A 20,099-nucleotide genomic window follows, 5' to 3' on the forward strand; every position below is an offset into this window, starting at 1 on the left:
CCTCAACACCCGCCCTCACGTGCAACGTGTGGTCTATTTCTGCATAGACGTTGTCACGTGCCCTTAAACATCCGCCCTCAATAATTGACCTCGAGCCGGGCTCATCTTCCTTGCTCGGATGAGGGAGGACTAACACGAGGCGCACTCTTTGACTGCACTCAAACATATTGGGCCTGTCGCGGTGTGGGTGTGCACACGCGCGTGGGCGCGCTACGCGTAACCTGAGCTTTGATACCATATTAAATTCTCATTGGGCTTATACGGACCTGGGCCCATATCCACTTAAAAGATCAAGCTAATAAGTGGTGGTAATCAAATCTCATATAAACCCATGGATATTCTTTTTCTTTTCCGATGTGGGATTTATCCCATTTTACTCCTCAACAGTAGGCATGTGAATTTTTCCTAACATTAACGAATACCAGATGACTGTATAAATCAGGTCTCGGTGCTATGGATACACTTGATCCAATGGTTCATTTATTTTTTAACTTGATGCTAGCACGAATCAAAAAGTCGGGGCTACTGCTGTTCCTTTTCATAATCTGCACCGATGAGGTGGAAATTAATCCTGGCATGTACACATTGTTGCTTGAGTGAATAGAATCCGACATGTTATTCATCAGGTAGCAGCAAATCATCTTTTGCTTTCAATGAGTGTTGTCTTCCTTAGTACCGCATCAGCATGACGCATTGCCAGTTTGAAATGAAAGAATCATTCTGAGTTATGAGCTTCCAAAGTCGAGCGTTGGCATTCTGAGCTAATCAAAAGCTAAAGAATTCACCAGCTGTCGAAAAATGTCACAATATGACAAAAGTGAACAAAACTTATAACATTAAGCAAGGTTTAACCAAAAGAAAAAAGTTTTAGGACAAAATTGGAAAAAGAGTAAAAGTTGAGAACCAAAAGTTAAGTTTCTCAATATAATAAGTTCCTGCTATTATTATTTAGTAAAGTGACATCTTATTTTTTGGTTATAAAAAAGATTTATAGATGTACTATGAATTATGCAAGGTGAAATGAAAGCGTGAAAGACAACTTATGAAGATCGGATTCAAAAACTCTTGATTATCTATAGAGGGTGAGTGCTGCACAACTGATTTTCCTTTTTTTTTTAATAGCCAACAAATCATCAAAGTTACGCATATTACCATATACATGACAGTAATCTCACAACGGGTTTTTCCCACTTAAAAATTTAGAGGTGGTCCGATATTCTTTCTTTCATAGGAATAGTATCCACTTTGCACTCCGACATATTGGCTGCCGGAAATGCTGATATACATTATATATATAAATATATTATTATTATTAAGGAGTTTCAGGTTTCGCTCATAATCTCCACGGTCCACGTGAACATCCTGTAAGCTCACGGAACAGGTTAGTCCTACCACACAGGCCGTGCAGGTGGCCCAATAAAAAGTGTTCCCCTGCATGGTTCATGAGGCGACTTGAAATTGGGACTTTCCTAAGGAAGTCACATTTCTTAACCACCAGGTCAATATTATTATTATTATTATTATTAGCACTGTTATTGTTATATTTTGGTAATTTTTCCAAGAAAATAATGGTTATGGATTTTGGAAATGGGATAATTGATACGGAAATGTTATATGTAGATTTTTGTCTCTAACAATTATATTAATAATTATTATTATCACTTTTCTCTTGAGCATACAATGTAAATGGCCAAATGGGATAGTTATTGGGACAAAAATAATTGCTAGAGAGAAAATTAATGTTTTTCACCGAATTTTTATATAATATATAATTGCTGAAACATTCACCGTTGTTTGCAATTTGTCCAAATTCTTGAAATTGAGGCTTCTCCTTCAACCACTCTTGAAATTACACATTTAATGATTTTTGTAACTTAATTGTTGTTGTTATTATATATATATATTATTAAGGTAAAAAACACCACATGTCAGTTTTTTTTTTTGCTTTTCACCCACGTCACAAAATCAAATATTTTCACCAGATGTCATAGAATTTTTTTTTTCACTACTCATCATGTCGTCAACATTCCATCAAAAATTAGACGGAATGTTAAGGTGGCTTTATTTTTGAGCCAACTGAGACGCACGTGTTACCATTGTGAGACCCAGTCCTTTGTCCCTCCTCTGATGTTCTTCCCTCCCTCCTCTGATGATGATGTTGATAGAGATGGATGGCGATGATAGTGGGTGGTGGTAGGTGATGAAGATGAAGGCAATGTGGATGGATGGTCATGGGATGTTGATGGAGAGGAAATTGAAGAGGAGATGACTGTGATGATATGCTGCTGCTTTGGCCGAGAGGGAGAGAGGGAGAGAAAGAGAGCAAGAGGGTTGCTGCTGTTTTTTTTATATGTAGCCGAGAGAAAGAAAGGACAATACAAGAGGGAAAATGAGATGATGAAGTCGCTGGTGATGGAGGAGATGTGGTGATGGTGATGGTCCAAGGAAGAGGCATAGGAGAAGAGAGGGGATGAAGGGGATGGTCACTGGTGATGGTGTGATCAATGACAGAGAGAGAGAGAGCAGCCGAGAGAGTGATGGCGAGAGTTACAGATGGTGAAAGACATAAAGAGCAGAATTCCTCGGCTCCTCGCAGAGAACCCATTCCGAGACGAACCCATGCTTGACCATATCTATAAAATTTCACCTGAGGCTTTGGTTCACAGCTCTTGCCATCGCGTTGCTTCAATGTTCTTAGCTTCTCCGGTGGCCACTCACTGAATGAGAGCAGCATCGGCATCCAACAGAGGAGGCTCGGCTTCCCAACAAATAAGTACCCCTCCCCTCCTCCTCCTCTCGGTCTCTGGTCTCCACATCTCTGCCCCTATATCTCGGTCCTTCTCTGATGACTATGTCTCCCTCTTAGCTCTTCCGGAATTCCGACAACCTCCCTCCGATAGTAGCCCAGCCTTGATCTCGATCTCTCTCTCTCTCTCTCTCGGCCAAAGCAGCAGCACATCATCACAGCCATCTCATCTTCAATTTCTTCTCCATCACCATCCCATTACCATCCATCCCCATCGCCTTCATCTTCATCACCTACCACCACCCGTTGTCATCGCCATCCATCTCCATCGACTTCATCATCAGAGGAGGGAGGGAAGCACATCAAAGGAGGGAGAAAGGACCGAGTCCCACTAGGGTAACACGTGCGTCCAGGTTGGCTAAAAAATAAAGCCATGTGAGCATCACGTCTAATTTTTGACGAATGTTGATGGCATAATACGTGGTGAAAAAGAAAATTATGTGACGTTTGGTGAAAATATTCGATTTTGTGACATGGGGTGAAAAAAAAAAAAAAATGTGACATGTGGTGTTATTTACCATTATTATTATTATCATCTTCATCATCATCATCACCACCACCATCATCAAATTCTAGGGATAAGAATAATTGCTTGAGATAAAATTAAAAATAATAGTAATTATTATTATTATTATTATCAAATGTTTACATAACTTCACCAAATGGGATAATTTCTACGGAAAAATTATCATCATCATTATTATTATTATTTATTAAAATATCTCATAATCTTCACAAAATGGGATGATTATTGGGACAAAAACAATTAAAAAAATATTTTCTCCTTGAAATTTTATAAAGATCTTTGTCATTGCTTTAAAACTCTTATTATTATTATTATTATTATTATTATTATTATTATTATTATTATTATTATCATCATCATTACTATTATTATTACTACTACTACTATTAATTTACATAGCTTTCACCAAATGGGATAATTGATGGGGACAAAAATTATTATTATTATTATTATCATGCTTTATTAAATTTTTTCATAATCTTCACAAATGAAATAATTGATGGGACAAAAATAATTATTTAACAATGTTTAAGTTTTGAAAAGTCTTCTTAAAATTTTATAAAACTCCAGTCATTGTTTTAAGTTTCATATCCGCGATTATTCATATTTAAATCTTCTACTCTATTAATAATGTTAATTTGGTATTCTATTTAAATAACTTACATAAAAACATTACGTAATGTCTAATGTCTACACTAAAAAATGAAATCTATTATGTAATATTATAAAAATATAATTTGAAGTATTACAGGATATTGTAATGTCTGGATTTGCTCTTGGGATTTATGAAGACAAAAAAGGATTCGTTGTTTTATCTCCAATTCGTCAATTAGATGAGTCATTCTGAATATCAAATATCTTCAAAAATATCACAGATTTCTTAAGAAAAATTCATTAAATATATATGTACGAATTTAACACTTAATTTTTTTTCCTCGTGATGTTGCGTGGGGTAAGTGGCTAGTTTTTTGTAAACACGAATTTTATGCTTTGTAGCTTGAGAGAGGATGGAGTGGGAGCGTGAACAAGAGAAAAATTGGTGGGTGGTTAGTAATTATTTATCGCATTTACAATTTTAATTTTATTTTGTAGCTTGTATGATACGAATATTTTCTGGAGAAGGAAAATTACTCTAACGATTTTAGTATTGTAGCTTGTATACTATGACTGCCTCGCTTGACCTTCCATCCTACGGCCGATTGGTGTTCATGTGTTTACTTCAATTCCTAATGGTTTGGGTTCTTTACTGTTTGGTGATCTTGTCGGGGTTGCTACACCCCTTATTTGTACTGTTTAGTTTCTTGTTTCACTACCGAAACAAAAACTTTAAAATCTGGAAAAAAATTCCATTCAGCAATAGAGTTTTTTGAGGTCATATGTTCAAGCTCACCATGTTCTTGATATCATATATATATATATATATGATATAACATTACAAAAGGTGGCCTATTTCATACAAAAATTTCGGACAGAAAGTGTCCTCCGTTCTGTAGAAAATTACGAGTCAAATAATTTGGTTACTTTTAACGGATTTCCACTTGTTTCTAAAATATTTGATTTTAGGTGACACTCTCTTCTATGTACTGCATTGTTTAAGCATTCTTAATTTGTCGAACAGTTGTTGCCAGTGGAATTGGAGCAGTACTCCTACTTCTCATACCGTGGTTACACAAGTTTATTAAGAAAAGGAGGGAGTTGAAGCTTAAGCAGAAAAACTTCCAGAGAAACGGGGGCCTGTTGTTGGAAAAACAGCTGAATTCTGCTGGTCAAGGCGACTATATTGAGAAGAGCAAGTTATTTAACTCGTACGACTTAGAGAGGGCCACCGATAACTTCAGCAAGAACAGGATACTAGGGAAAGGCGGTCAAGGAACAGTTTACAAAGGTATGCTGGAAGATGGGAGAATTGTCGCAGTTAAGAAGTCCATAACAATCGACAAAGGGAGAGTTGAGCAGTTTGTTAATGAGGTAATCATTCTCTCAGAAATCAATCATAGGAATGTGGTGAAGCTGTTGGGATGTTGTTTGGAAACAGAGGTTCCACTATTAGTCTATGAATTTATCCCCAATGGAACTCTATCAGTATCTTCATGATCCAGATGAGAATCTCTTAGTGTCCTGGGAAATGCGATTGCAAATTGCAGTCGAAGTAGCAGGAGCCATCTCTTACCTGCATTGGGCCTCGTCCATTCCCATCTATCACCGAGATATCAAGTCCAACAACATACTATTGGATGAAAAGTATCGAGCAAAGGTAGCAGATTTCGGGGCCTTGAAGGTACTCTCAATCGACCAAACTCATGTGACCACCATTGTTGCCAGAACATTCGGGTACCTGGACCAGGAGTACTTCCGCTCAAGCCAGCTTACAGATAAGAGCGATATCTACAGCTTTGGGGTTGTCCTAGTTGAGCTTCTAACTGAGCAGAAGCCAGGCTCTGTACTGAGACCAGAAGAGCACAGAGGCCTTGTAGCGTACTTCATTTCAGTTATGGAGGAGGACCAGCTCTTTGATATTGTGGATGCCCTGGTTCTTTAGGTGCAGGACAATGTAGGCAGAGAACAAATTGCAGCAGTCGCTCAGCTTGCAAAGAGGTGCTTGGACATGAATGGAAAGAGACGGCCCACGATGAAAGAAGTGGCGGTGGAATTGTGTGAGATCCGGTATTGATTTTACTAAACATGGATATATATATATATATATGTATATATAGATACCACATATTTATGTGGCTGAGCATTACACAATTAAAAAAGAAGAAGAGGAAATTGGCATGGCCCCCACGTGGCCCAAAAATTTTCCACTAAGGACCAATTTTGCCACCGCCATTGACTTCTTTCTTTACTTTAGTAATTCATTTTTTTTTCCTTCTTTGTTCTCGGTTAGCTGAAGAAATCGAAGAACAGAGGGAGAAAGAGAGAGCGAGAGCGAGAAATAGAGGAACAGAGAGCTCGAGATGGAGCTTCGGGAAGAATGGCGATGGTCTTACGTTGTCCTCTGCCCCATCTCTGTCAGTGACCCTTCTCTTCTCTCTGTTCGAATTCGTCTTTCTCCAAGCATGCATTTTGGGTTGAGTTTGTTACGGGCTAGCTTAGGTATGTTGCGAATTTTTCTTGATTGAGCCTTATTTAATTGATTGTGTCCTTGCTATGGATTTAGAAACAAGTTAGTTGGATGAATAAATTAGAGAAATTGATGAAGTAACTTAGACTAGTATATTTGAACGTTTAGTGAACTAAGCTAGGCCACATTGATGATGCTGAAATTTGTGAGTTAGATATTAATTTGGTTGGTTATTGCCAGAAGCAATTTTTAGATTTGTTTGAGACAAAGTACTGTAAATAGATTAGTGGAAGGTAGGGAAGTTTCATTCTTATCATTTGTATTCTTATAGAAGCATAGTAGAGATTGGCAATGGACCTTTCATGGAAGTATTTTTTAGTCTTATTGAAATGGAAAACAGTGAGGGAGAGAGACCTACAAAGATAGAAGTCATCTCACAAGAAAGAGTGGGTATTGCATTTCGGTTGAATATTGACAGAGTTTGGGTATGTATATAGCTGAATTCTTGTTTTCTTTCGTTTGGTGAGATCTTTATTTTACTTAATTGTTTCTGTGGGCTATGAAGTAAAAAATATTTATGTTCAAGTAGTTAGTTAATAAGTCAGATTTATAGTTGATTTAGGGTTTTAGGACCTTTGAGGCATTGGGTTTTCCTTTGTTGCTAGCTGCAGCTTTAGTGTTCTATGGTTAATTTATTAAGTTAAAATTGAAGTTGTGTTTGTGAAGTAATTAAGAACACTTTGCATTTGCTTGAGCGTTATTATTTGAATGAATTAATGAATATGGGGAATTAGATGAAATGGATTAAAAATCGAGTTTTAGAATGATGGTTATTTGAGGTGGAAATTTGAGGAAGTTGGGAGCTAGCTAGCAATGAGTTGGTGAGGTAGATGAAGAATAATGATTGTTGTTTAATTTGTATTAGCTAGATAAGGTTAGTTATTTGTTGAGAAAAAGCTAGTTACTGCCCTAAGATTATTTTTAACTGGAATAATTTAATTATTGCATATTAATAATAGTTGAAGCCAATTAGGTTTTGAGGTTTTCAGGGGCAGTTAAGTCTGGATAAATTCTTTCTTTCAAGTTCAAATGCGGTATTGATTGTTATAAGGAATATATGAAGAAAATGAATATATTTTATAATCGTTTCTTATTATGCTTATGATTTATAGGAGCTGAGGAAACTGAAACTTTGTATTCTGAAGGCACGTCTTTCTTAAATATTATATTGGAAGTTGGGTGAGTACTCTATTCCCTTGTAAAATGATGTATTATAGTTATATAAATTATTTAAGAATAATATAGTGATTGTTAGATTAAGGAATCGGTCTTGCTATGTTGTGTGAAATGATTTGAGAGGTATTGCCTTTTATGTTTACTTTCGATTTGAGATATACAGTGTGGTTGTGTATGCAAATTGTGTATGAGATATGTGATGATAACATGCTGCCATTGTAATGTGATTGGGATTGTGTTTGTGTATAATGATATATGAGGTGAGATGACATGGTTGCAATGGATTATGCTTGCATTGTTGTTTAACTATAACCTTAGGGCCGTTGGACCCGGCGGGATAGAAAATGGGGCCTTAACGGCCGCTGGACCCGGCGGAATAGAAAGTGGGGCACCAACGGCCGCTGGACCCTGCAGAATAGAAAGTGGGGCACCAATGGCCGCTGGACCCGGCGGAATAGAAAGTGGGGCACGAATGGCCGCTAGACCCGGCGGAATAGAAAAAAGGGGCCTAAACGTCCTGACTTGTCGCAAGGAAATTAGACTCTATGGTTATATTGATTGATTGTGTTGTATATTGTTTGTCTGATATGTCTGTTGGAGATGTGATGATTGTTGAGATTGTTGAAGATACGATGATTGTTGAGATTGTCTAAAGATGTTCTCTAAAAGCCGTGTTGTTGCTAGAGTTTGATATGTTAGGTGATTGTGTTGTGAAGTTCTATGGAATGCTAATGAATGGATATTTGATGTTTATATGATATTGGATATTAGAGAAATGGTGGGAAGTTCTGCCAAAATTTCGGGTCGTGACAAATTGGAGAGGATAAGGATGCATGGGCGTCGAGGTGGAGATGTCAAATATTAGAGGACTGAATCAATAATTCAATCATGGGATAATGGTGATGTTTCCTGACGCAGCGGAACTAATTGCGATCTGTTGATTCGCGCACGAATACCAGACAACAACCTTCTATTACCTGTTGATTCTACGAATAACAGGAAATAGGCATCAAACTGGAAACAAATCCGAGAATGTGAGAAAGAGCACTGTAGCTCCACAACTTTATTGATAAATCCGAAATTAATTATCTTCAACCCTAGAGTTGTACAAAACTTAAATAGGTCTTAAAAACGCTTAAATTGCAATAAAAATATAAACTTTTCTTAAAATTGTAAAAAGTCCTAAATAACATAAAATTGTCTGTTTGAAACCCTAAACGATGAAATTTGCCTTAAATATAAAAAAATCTCAGCAAAGCCATGAATTTTACTCCGGAGGCCGTTTCCCTTGACATAGGGTCGTCAGATGCTGTGTTTCTCCAGGCACCGACTTGCCGCTTCTTCTACCGCATCATTTCCATGTCCCATGTTGAAGATGCTACGACAATAGATTCAAATGTTCATCCACTTTTGGGTGTTGTCACCGTGTGAAGATCCGGAAACTGCTGAAATATAAATATATGTTGTGTGTAACGTAATTTCTCCTCAGCATTTGTAGTTATGTGGCCCGTGGTCACCAAGGCACTTGTATTTATTTCTTTATTTTTGCTTGGATAACAAAGGCTTTTGTATTGACAAAAGGCATTTTTTCTTTCCTCCCAACCATAACCGGAAAATAGCTGTTGCTTCTTCTTTGACACCATCGGAAGTAGGTGTGAGACCCGACATATTTAAGGAAAAAAAAATCCATCCATATACACATGCATATATATGTATATATTAGATGTTGGACTTTTATGTTGCTGGAGGGAAAAAAAAAAAAGAGAGATTGAAAGGGGAGCATGGGCTCCACGTAGCCCCACAAATTTTTCCCCTTTTCCACCGCCATTCATGCCAGTTCTTTTGTTTCTTCCATTCATTCCATTCCTTTGGGGGGATTTCTTTTCTTTCCTTTTCTTCTTCATTGTCCTGTTTTGGCTGGGGAAAAACGGGGAAGAAAACAAAGAACAGAGAGGGGACACGAGAGAGAAACGGAGAGAGAGACAGAGACAGAGTAAGGGAGAGAAACGATGAGAGGGAGAGAGAGAGGGAGGACAAGAGCAAGAGCAAGAGCTCGAAAGCAAGGGAGGAAGGCACTATGCTCGGCATGCATGAGTTCAAGGGAGAGGAGGATGGAAAGGAACAAATCAGGTAACGTTCAAGGGAAGAAGTTTGTTTGCTCACAATTTGGTTATAGATGCTGATTTGATTAGTTAAGCTTTTTTTTATCTGGTTGTGTTCTTCTGGTGAAATTGGAAGTGTTAGGTAAGTGGAATTACGAAATTGGAGTGACAGATTGGGGGAAATTAAGCCAAAAAGGAATTTAGGTTGGAACTAAATAGGTTATTAGGTAGTTGATTCTTTTTCTTCCAATTTGTTTTTCGGTTCAATTATGTTATTCATGCTGTGAAGTTCGAATTAATAGCTAATTAGATTGTTTAATGAAATGGTGGAAGAGGATCATATATGTAAGAGTATATGGGAGACCTTGAATATGTTCTTCTTGCTATGAATTTAGAAGCAACGGGTTAGTTGGATTACTAAATTAGAGAAATTGATGGAACACCTTAGACCAGCACATTTGAATGTTTCATGAATTGAACTTGGATAAATTGATAATGCTGGAATTTAGTTATGATTACCCTGTTCTTGTTGATTTAGTGGTTGTACTGAGAATTTGTTCTCTTTCAAGCTTTTTTCCTTCATTGCTGGAACAAGATTCTGAATTTGGTGGTAATGAGTTAATGGAATTTCCATATTTGAATGAGAAGGTGATATGTCGAAACGAAAGAGTGGATGGTGGGTTTCGATAGTAAGGGGAATTTGGATGAAATTATTGATGTAGTCGATTGTTTGAGCTTTGCCCTTTTCAATTAATATGATTGGGTTTTTCTATGATCATTTAGTTATTATTGAGATCTGACAAGAAAAAACATATTTTCTTTTATTGTGAAAAATGTACTTTCTTTATCCTTTAAGGCTACTAGAGATTTAGGATGGTCTTGCCTTACTAGTTTTAGTGAATTAGGATTTTGTTTAATCGTGATGGGATAAACATGCCAAGTTGGACATTGAGGAATGGGTTAAAGTTTTTAAGGATTTATTTATTTGATTGCTCAAGAAATCTGTGAGTTTAAAGCTTGTTAAAGGGTTACTTGTGGAATAAAACAAATCAGTATTGATTGGTTGTTAATGTCGATGAAAATTAAATATGGAATTTACTTACTGATTTATTTGGAATATATGGTTATCTTCTTTAGCTTTTGATACGGTTTTGGAGCTCGTATGTATTTGGTCTTTTATGAATCTCTCATTTACCTTGAAATTGACAAGAGCAATTAGGTTTGTTTAAATGAGAATTATGGAGATTGTTTTAGGTAGTTTTTGATATATATGAAAAAAATGGACATAACAAATATGATATATATTTATATATATATATATATAAATCGGGACTTATTGAAAATAATAGACTCTAAAGAAGATTGTGGGAGATATCAAAAGCCCCTGTGATGATGCTATATTTTTATTATCTAATCTAATGTTTGTAAATAATAGGGATCGTGGAGACTGAATTCTTGCACTCCGAAGGGTTGACTCAGTGATAATTTTGACGAGTTCGGTGAGTACTTCATTCTATTGTGAAATGATATATATATATATATATATATATATTATGTGAGTACTCTATTCCTTTGTATAATGATATATGTATATATATTATATGAATACAAATTATACAGAGTATTATTTAAGAAGAATATTGTGATAGATATAGATTAAGAAATCGGTTTTGCTATGTTGTGTGAAAGTATTTGAGAGATATTACCCTCTTATGTTTCATTTTGACTTAAGATATGTGATGTGATTGTGCATGCTGATCATGTATGAGATATGTGATGATAATATGAAGTAATCTGTTGGGATTGTGCTTGTGTATACTGATATTGTTTGATCGTTTATAGCCATGGGACCGCTGATCTGGCGAGATATAAAAGGGACGCATAGACCACTAATCCAACGAGATATATAAAGGGATGCCTAGACCGCTAATCCAGCGGAATACAAAAAGGGACGCCTATGCCGCTGATCCGGCGGGATATAGAAATGGACGCCTAGACCGCTGATTCGGCGAGATACTGATAAGGGCATATTATACTCATATTTTATTGTGCAATTCATGTTAAATTATTATTAATTTTATAGAAATTATAAGAAGTTGGTGCTTAATTATGTGTAATTTGATATTGTAGGTCTTTGAGGACTTAGATGGAATTATGAGCAATATTGAGGAGTTTTGCACAATTTGGAGTCAGCCTATATCTTTCGGAAATCTTTTTTTGTTTTGGATATAAATACTCCTTATAACAAGATCAAGAAATCCTGGGGGGAGCCATCTTTCACCATTCTTTTAACCTAGAGAGTTTTTGGAGTCTTGTTTGAAACCGTCACCTGAATCAATTGATTTGAAGCGAAGAATCGTGGAAGAGACTATTCCTTAAAGGAATTGTTAGGTCTTTGTTTTAGGATTCAATATCTTGAGTCTACTGCTGAATATGAATTCTATTGCAATGACTCTTTTGAATTATAATTGTGTTTTCAAGTCCATGATGTTCTAAGCATCTCTTGTGGGATTATGATGAAACCCTAGGTAGCTAATATGATGATTGTAGCCATGTTATAGGATTAATAGATGTGTGGATGATTCATGATTGTAATTCCTATAATTTCAATTTTAATTCTTAATTGATTATAATTGTTAGAAACACTATTGATACGGGAGTTGATATAGGGTTGTTCGGAATTCTTGATTAGACTAATTAGTTAATTGCGGAAGCTGCGTTAATTAGTTTAATTAGAGATTATCCATGGATTAATGCAATATTTCTAGTTAATTATTCGCTAAGACATTATGGATAATTAATTTAGGGTATTAGGCAATCGTAGCACTGGAAGGTGTATGATTGTAATTTAGAGTCCACTATTAATTAAAGATGCGGAATCTGACTAATTAATTAGGGGTTTAAGACTTTAATTTTAATGGCTTGATAAACTCATTTGAATGACCACATAGCTATTAATCTATATAACATGATGGCAATCTGATTAGTGAAACTATGGTGGATTCTATTTTTCCCACTTCCAATTGATATATTTTCATACAATTCTCTTTCTGCTCTTTGTGACGATTTAGGTTGGTTAGTAGTTAATTAGTTAATTCTCTCAATTTGATTGCTTAGATAATAATAGAATCTAATATAGGTTTAGTACTTAATTAATCCTTGTGGGATTGACACTCTATTCATCACTATATTACTTGATCTGACCCAGTACACTTTTTGGTAGAATTCGCACTAATTTTTATATATATTTGCAGTGGATCAAGTTTTTGATGTCGTTGCCGGGGACTAACTTAATATTAGACCACCTTTAGTTCTATTGTTAATTTAGGCACACTTTACTGTGTGTTTGTTTCTTGTTCTCTTTGCAGATATTCTATGCGCAAGAGTAGAAGTGCTGAACTTCTACCATTAGATCCTAAGATAGAGCGCACCTTGCATCGGTTGAGAAGAGAGAACAAAAGAAAGGAAGAATTGCAGGCAATTGAGATGGCAGACGATGACATCAACCGCCAGATACAGGGTGTTGCCTGAGCACTTCGAGACTATGTAGTACCTACTATTATGGGTTCTACGATAAGAAGGCCCACTATTCCAACTAATAACTTTGAACTGAAGCCGGCACTCATCCAGATAGTTCAATCAAATCAGTTTGGAGGATATCCCAACGAGAGTCCTGATGAGCATATTGCAGGATTCCTCCAATACTGTAACACGGTAAAGATGAATAATGTCACTGATGATGTTATTATATTACAGCTTTTTCCTTTCTCACTTAGGGATAAAGCGAGAGCCTGGTTCAATTCACTGCCACAAGAGTCCATCACCACCTGGGCCGACCTCTCATCTAAGTTTCTCATGAGATTTTTCCCACCAGCTAGGACTGCAAGATTGAGGAAAGAAATCACTAACTTCACCAAGTTCAGTGGTGAATCATTTTATGAGGCATGGGAGAGATTTAAGGAGGCAATCAGAAAGTGTCCACATCACGGATTGCTAGATAATCTCCTAATTTAGGTCTTCTATCTTAGCCTGGATGATACATTGAGGTCTTTAGTAGATGCTACAGCAGGAGGCACGCTGATGGGTAAAAATTATGATCAAGCAAGTGCTTTGATAGAAGAGATGGCCTCCAGTGCACATAATTGACAGAATGAGAGAAGCAAATCAAGAGTGACATCAGTCAATGACATGGACACTATTGCTAATTTGACAACCCAGATTTCAGCTCTCACTACCTAGGTAAGTAAACTCACCTCAACACATTCTTTTAATACTAATCAGGTTGCTTTTAGTGAGTTGTGTTCAGGACCACATTCGACTCTTGAATGCATGTCTGGAAATCCCTCAGCTTCACCCAATGGAGAGCAAGTGAACTTTGTCAACAACTTCCAACGGAGTAATCAATGACCTTATTCGAACACTTACAATTCAGGGTGGCGTAATCATCCTAATTTCTCATGGAGGAATGAGAATAATGCACTTAAACCGCCACCTAGATTCCAGAAGCAAGGTCCTACTCAGAATGCTCCCCCTCAGCAGAGTCAGTCGAGAATGGAAGAGCTCATGTTGAGCTATATGCAAAAGACTGACACCATGCTACAAAATCAACAAGCCACTATTCGAAACCTAGAGGGTCAGATTAGTTAGATTTCTCAACAATTGAGTAATAGACCATCAGGGTCTTTACCCAGCAACACTGAAGAGAACCCCAAGGGTGTCAATGCTATAATGCTGAGGAGTGGCAAGGAATTGGACACAGTGAACAGAAAAGCTCAAACTCAGGAGGAGAGTCCAGAGAAAGACAAAGGTAAGCAAAAGGTGGAGGAACCAAGGCAGAAGTCACTAGGGGTGGAACTATATGTTCCTCCTGTCCCTTTTCCAGGAAGATTGAAGCAACAGCAGTTGGACGCCCAATTTGCTAAATTCCTTGATGTCTTTAAAAAGCTGCAAATCAACATTCCATTTGCAGAAGCACTCCCGCAGATGCCTTCATATGCTAGATTCATGAAGGATCTGCTCACTAAAAAGAGGAAGATTGATGGGAGTGAGCCTGTGATGCTTACAGGGGAGTGTTCTATGATTCTCCAAAAGGACTTGCCTAACTTACCACGCAAATAAAGAGATCAGGGGAGTTTCACTGTTCCTTGCACTATAGGGAATTTTCATTTTGAGAAAGTTCTTATCGATTCAGGTACAAGTATAAATTTAATGCCTCTGTCTATTTTTAGGAAACTTGGACTTGGAGAATGCAAGAAAACTCATATTACCTTGCAACTTGCTGACAGTAGTATCAAATATCCAAAGGGCATTGTCGAGAATGTCCTGGTGAAGGTAGACAAATTCATATTTCCAATCGACTTCATAGTCTTGGAGATAGAGGAGGACAGAGAGGTGCCCATGATCCTTGGCAGACCGTTCCTTGTGACAGGTAAAGCATTAATAGATGTGGAACAAGGTAAGCTCACTTTAAGAGTTATGGATGAACAAATAACTTTTAATGTTTATGATGCCATGAAGAAATTTGATGATGGCAAATCCTGTTACACCATTGATATTATTGATGAGCTTATCTTTGAGTCTGTGAAGGAGAAAGCAGGTGTGGATACAATAGAATCAATCCTTAGGGATCTGGATGATTGGAGTGATGATGATGAGCATGAGGAAGAATCTGTGGAGAAGGTGTCAGAAATCAAGGCTCACTACTATGAGGAGCTGGGCACCAGTGCGACAAAACCAGTGCCATTTTTGACACAGTCCCCGGTGCTAGAACTTAAACCCTTGCCTAGCCATTTAAAATATGCCTATCTTGGAATAAATGATACTTTGCCAATAATTATCTCTTCTTCCTTGACAGGTGATCAGGAGTAGCAGCTCTTAAGCGTGCTGAGAGAGCACAAGGAGGCAATAGGATGGACTATTGCAGATATCAAAGGGATCAGCCCTCTGATTTGCACTCACAGGATAATGTTGGAAGCTGAGTGCAAACCGACAGTGTAACCATAGAGACGACTTAACCCTACTCTCAAAGAGGTAGTGAAGAAAGAAGTGCTTAAACTGTTGGATGCAGGTATTATCTATCCTATCTCAGATAGTAAATGGGTTAGTCCTGTTCAAGTAGTGCCTAAAAAGGGTGGTATGACTGTGGTTAAAAATGAGATCAATGAATTAATCCCGACTCGTACTGTGACTGGGTGGAGAGTTTGTATAGATTATAGGAAACTAAATGATGCTACCCATAAAGACCATTTCCCCCTCCCCTTCATTGATCAGATGCTAGAAAAACTTGTAGGGCATGATTATTATTGTTTTCTAGATGGTTATTCTGGTTACAAACAGATTCATATAGCACCCGAGGACCAGGAGAAAACCACATTCACTTGTCCCTATGTCACTTTTGCCTTTAGGAGAATGCCCTTCGGTCTCTGTAATGCACCTGCCACTTTCCAAAGGTGCATGATGTCTATATTTTCTGACATGTTAGAGAATTTTATTGAAATATTTATTAATGATTCCTCTGTTTTTGGGAAGTCATTTGAATCTTGTCTGACACATTTAGGCTGTGTGCTTAAAAGATGTAAGGAGACTAATCTGCTTCTGAACTGGGAGAAATGTCATTTTATGGTAAGAGAGGGAATAGTCTTAGGTCACAAGGTGTCAAAGAAAGGGATTGAAGTTGATCGAGCAAAAGTGGAGATAATAGAGAAGTTGCCACCACCCACTTCAGCAAAAGGAGTAAGGAGCTTCTTAGGACATGCTGGCTTCTACAAGAGATTTATCAAGGACTTTTCTAAAATCTCTAGACCTCTTTGTAATTTACTTGCAAAAGATTCTGCTTTTGTTTTTAATGACAATTGTTTGCAAGCATTCAATTTATTGAAGGAGAAACTCACTTCTACACTAGTGATCGTTGTACCTAATTGGGAGCTTTCGTTTGAGCTGATGTGTGATGCCAGCGACTAGGCTGTAGGAGCAGTACTTGGGCAAAGGAGAGGTAAGGTATTTCATGCAATATACTATGCTAGTATAACTTTAAATGAGGCCTAGAGGAACTATGCCACAACTAAAAAAGAGCTTTTAGCAGTCATATTTGCATGTGAGAAGTTTCGGCCTTATCTGATAGGTTCCAAGATCATAGTATACACAGACCATGCTGCCCTGAAATATTTGTTTGCTAAAGCTGATGCTAAACCTAGGCTAATTCGTTGGATTCTACTATTGCAAGAATTTGACCTGGAAATTAGAGATACAAAGGGAACTGAAAATGTAGTGGCTGAACATTTATCCCGTTTGGAATCTGATTGTTTAGATTCACCCATTAATGAAAAGTTCCCTGATGAACAATTGCATGTAGTAGAAATCCAAGGATTACCCTGGTATGCTGATATAGTCAATTACATGGTGAGCAAAATCACACCATATGGTTTGTCATCTCAACAGAAAAAGAAATTTTTGCATGATGTGAAATACTATTTTTGGGACGAACCATATCTATTTAAATGTTGTGCTGACCAAGTAATTAGACGCTGTGTGTCTGAAACTGAACAGCTTAGCATAATACAACACTGTTATTCTAAGGAAGCAGGAGGCCACTTTGGTATGGAAAGAACTGCAGCTAAGATCTTATCTTGTGGATTTTATTGGCCTAGAGTATTTCATGATTGCAGGAATTACATTATGCCTTGTGCTCCATGCCGAAGAACTGGCAATATTTCTAGGAGACATGAATTACCACAAAATAACATTCTTGTAATTGAGCTTTTTGATGTGTGGGGAATAGACTTTATGGGTCCTTTTCCCTCTTCTTTTTCAAATAAATATATTCTTGTGGCCGTTGATTATGTTTCAAAATGAGTAGAAGCAATTGCTCTACAAAATAATGATGCCAGAGTTGTAATCAGATTTTTGAAAAAGAACATCTTTTCAAGATTTAAGGTACCTAGAGCCATTATAAGTGATGGGGGATCACATTTTTGCAATCGACGGTTTGAAAAATTATTATCAAAATATGGAGTTACTCATAAAATGCCATCCCTTATCATCCACAGACTTGTGGACAGGTTGAGGTGTCCAATAGGGAAATAAAGCATATCTTAGAGAAAACAGTCAATGCATCTAGAAAAGATTGATCTTTAAAACTTGATGATGCATTGTGGGCTTACAGGACAGCTTTCAAAACCCCCATAGGAATGTCCCCATAAAAGATTGTCTATGGTAAATCATGTCACCTACCAGTAGAGCTTGAGCACAAAGCATACTGGGCCATAAAATACCTTAACTTTGATTTACAAGCTGCAGGTGAAAAGAGATTGCTCCAGTTGAATCAGATGGCTGAGATGAGAGAGGAAGCATATAAAAATGCTAGGATATACAAGGAGCGAGCCAAGCGATGGCATGATAGGAACATCCTAAAGCGAGAGTTTTTGCCTGGTCAAAAAGTCCTATTATACAACTCTCGCTTGAAGTTGTTCCCAAGTAAGTTAAAATCTCGATGGTCTGGACCATATGTTATTTCTAATATTTTTCCCTATGGTGCAGTTGAGCTGAAGTCAAAAGACGACTGCATTTTTAAAGTAAGCGGTCATCTTCTCAAGCATTACTTTGAAGGGGAAAACATTGATGGTGATGCCATTACGGTGGATCTGGCAAATTCGGTTGAAGAACTGGAAAAGTCGAACTAGCGACTATAAACTAAGTGCTTCATGGGAGGCAGCCCATGTCTGAGAGCTAAAGTCCCTGTTGGCTCTCAATTCTTTTGCTTCATTTGTTTTATTTTGATTTGCTGCTAGTTTGTACTTTATCAAGCAGCCACTCATTGGGTGGACTTGGGATATTTACTATTTAACTGTTTTAGTTAAGATGGATTATTTGCTGTTCTTGTTCTTTTTGTTGTTTTCTTTTTGTTTTTGAAGCCAGGGTGGATAACAACTACTGACTCTCTCTATTGCTATACCGGTTGGAACTACAATTGCTTCAGCTTAATTTTTCGAACCGGGGAAGTACTAGTATCTCTTTTTCTCTTATGTTCTTTATTTTTATTTTCGTTTTACTAGAGCTACATTAGGAACAATAAGGACACTGTTTAATCTAAGTGTGTGGAAGGGAGATACTAAACAGATGGAGTATAAAATTGAGCATAGTGTTGATGTCTGAATTCTGTGATTTAATTTGTTACTCATGACATCTGATGCCTGTCTTTGTTGATAAATGGTTATACCTCCCTGTCACCTTAAACTATAATTGTCCTTAAGTTATCTGGCAATTGTTAGGCCAAATTTTTGTTTTATTATTGAAATCTAGAGATTGTACGAAGAATACTGTTGATAGCATTTGTTCAGGAATTGGTTGAAAAAATTGACTCACTTAGGCGCCCTACTCACCACTGTTGTGAAATCAAATTTACCTAGTTTTTAGCCCTAGAGTTTGAAGTTTAAGAGTCAGTCAAGTCCTTAAGTGAAAAATAAACAGGTCTACTTCTAAGCAAAGTTAGTTAGTATATCCCCTTTTGAATGGTTCTAATAGCACTTTAACATTTAGTGAAAGAGGTAGAAGAAGCTTTGTACTTAGTGATTCCTATAAAAGAAGTCTGAAAAGTGTTAGTGAGCATTCAAAAAAAAAAAGAAAAAAAGCAAGCATAGCCTTTACTCCAATGACTCAAGAATTGAGTTATGTGTATCCTAACTTGAATGTTAGAGTGAGGAAGAGTTTGTAGGGGTCCCTTTAAAACCCAGTCACTTGGGTGATGAGCCTGGGATATGCCGACTCAATGAACTCACTCTAACGAGAAGGGCGGAAAGGCACATGTTCAAACAAAAATTGGACTTGAAAAAAAAATTGCTTAAGAAGCAGAAAGGAAAAATTGAATGCAAAAACAAAAAAAATGAATTAAGACTCGTAATAAAAGGGAAGAAAACCTAGGGACGAAGCAGATACTATATGCTTTCACTACCTTGTTGACTTGCTTAAAAGGATAATTAGAGGGATCATATGCCTGCTAACAACTATGAAGTTTAAATGTGTATTTTTCCTTATAGGACTGAGTATTTGCTTTTGAAATAGAAATCTTAGGCTAAACGCTTGGATTAAAATTTCTTTTCTCTAGATTAGTGTCACGACCCGAAAATTCAGCAGAATTTCCTCTGTATTTTCTCAATATCCAATATCACATAAACTATTTATATAAAACCTACTTTCCACATCTTCCAAAAACATATGACCAATCCAGCAGGTTCTAATAAATATATGCATCTCAACATAGTATTTTCTTCTCAACTACATCTCTAAACCAATTAAACAAAAGTTTCAAGTCGTAACATGATCATAGAATTCTACAAGAACTTACTACTTATACTATGAGTGGGCCTAACT

At 37.0% G+C, this 20,099-nt stretch overlaps 1 protein-coding gene and 1 non-coding gene across 2 annotated transcripts; one reads left to right on the top strand and one right to left on the bottom strand.

Moving 5' to 3' along the window:
* The first annotated feature begins 4,716 nt into the window (after positions 1-4,716).
* Positions 4,717-8,608, top strand: LOC116205026 (wall-associated receptor kinase-like 9). The gene is given in 5 exon segments (XM_031537459.1): positions 4,717-5,410; positions 5,412-5,996; positions 6,220-6,343; positions 7,569-7,635; positions 8,404-8,608. Coding segments are annotated over 2 exon segments (651 nt in total). The 5' UTR covers positions 4,717-5,219; the 3' UTR covers positions 5,872-5,996; positions 6,220-6,343; positions 7,569-7,635; positions 8,404-8,608.
* Positions 8,609-13,619: 5,011 nt separating this feature from the next.
* Positions 13,620-13,726, bottom strand: LOC116206488. The gene has a single exon (XR_004156717.1). It is a non-coding gene; the product is annotated as a small nucleolar RNA R71 (small nucleolar RNA).
* Positions 13,727-20,099: the final 6,373 nt, after the last annotated feature.

The sequence above is a fragment of the Punica granatum genome, chromosome 4, assembly GCF_007655135.1.
Source record: "Punica granatum isolate Tunisia-2019 chromosome 4, ASM765513v2, whole genome shotgun sequence".
In the NCBI taxonomy this organism is placed as follows: domain Eukaryota; kingdom Viridiplantae; phylum Streptophyta; class Magnoliopsida; order Myrtales; family Lythraceae; genus Punica; species Punica granatum.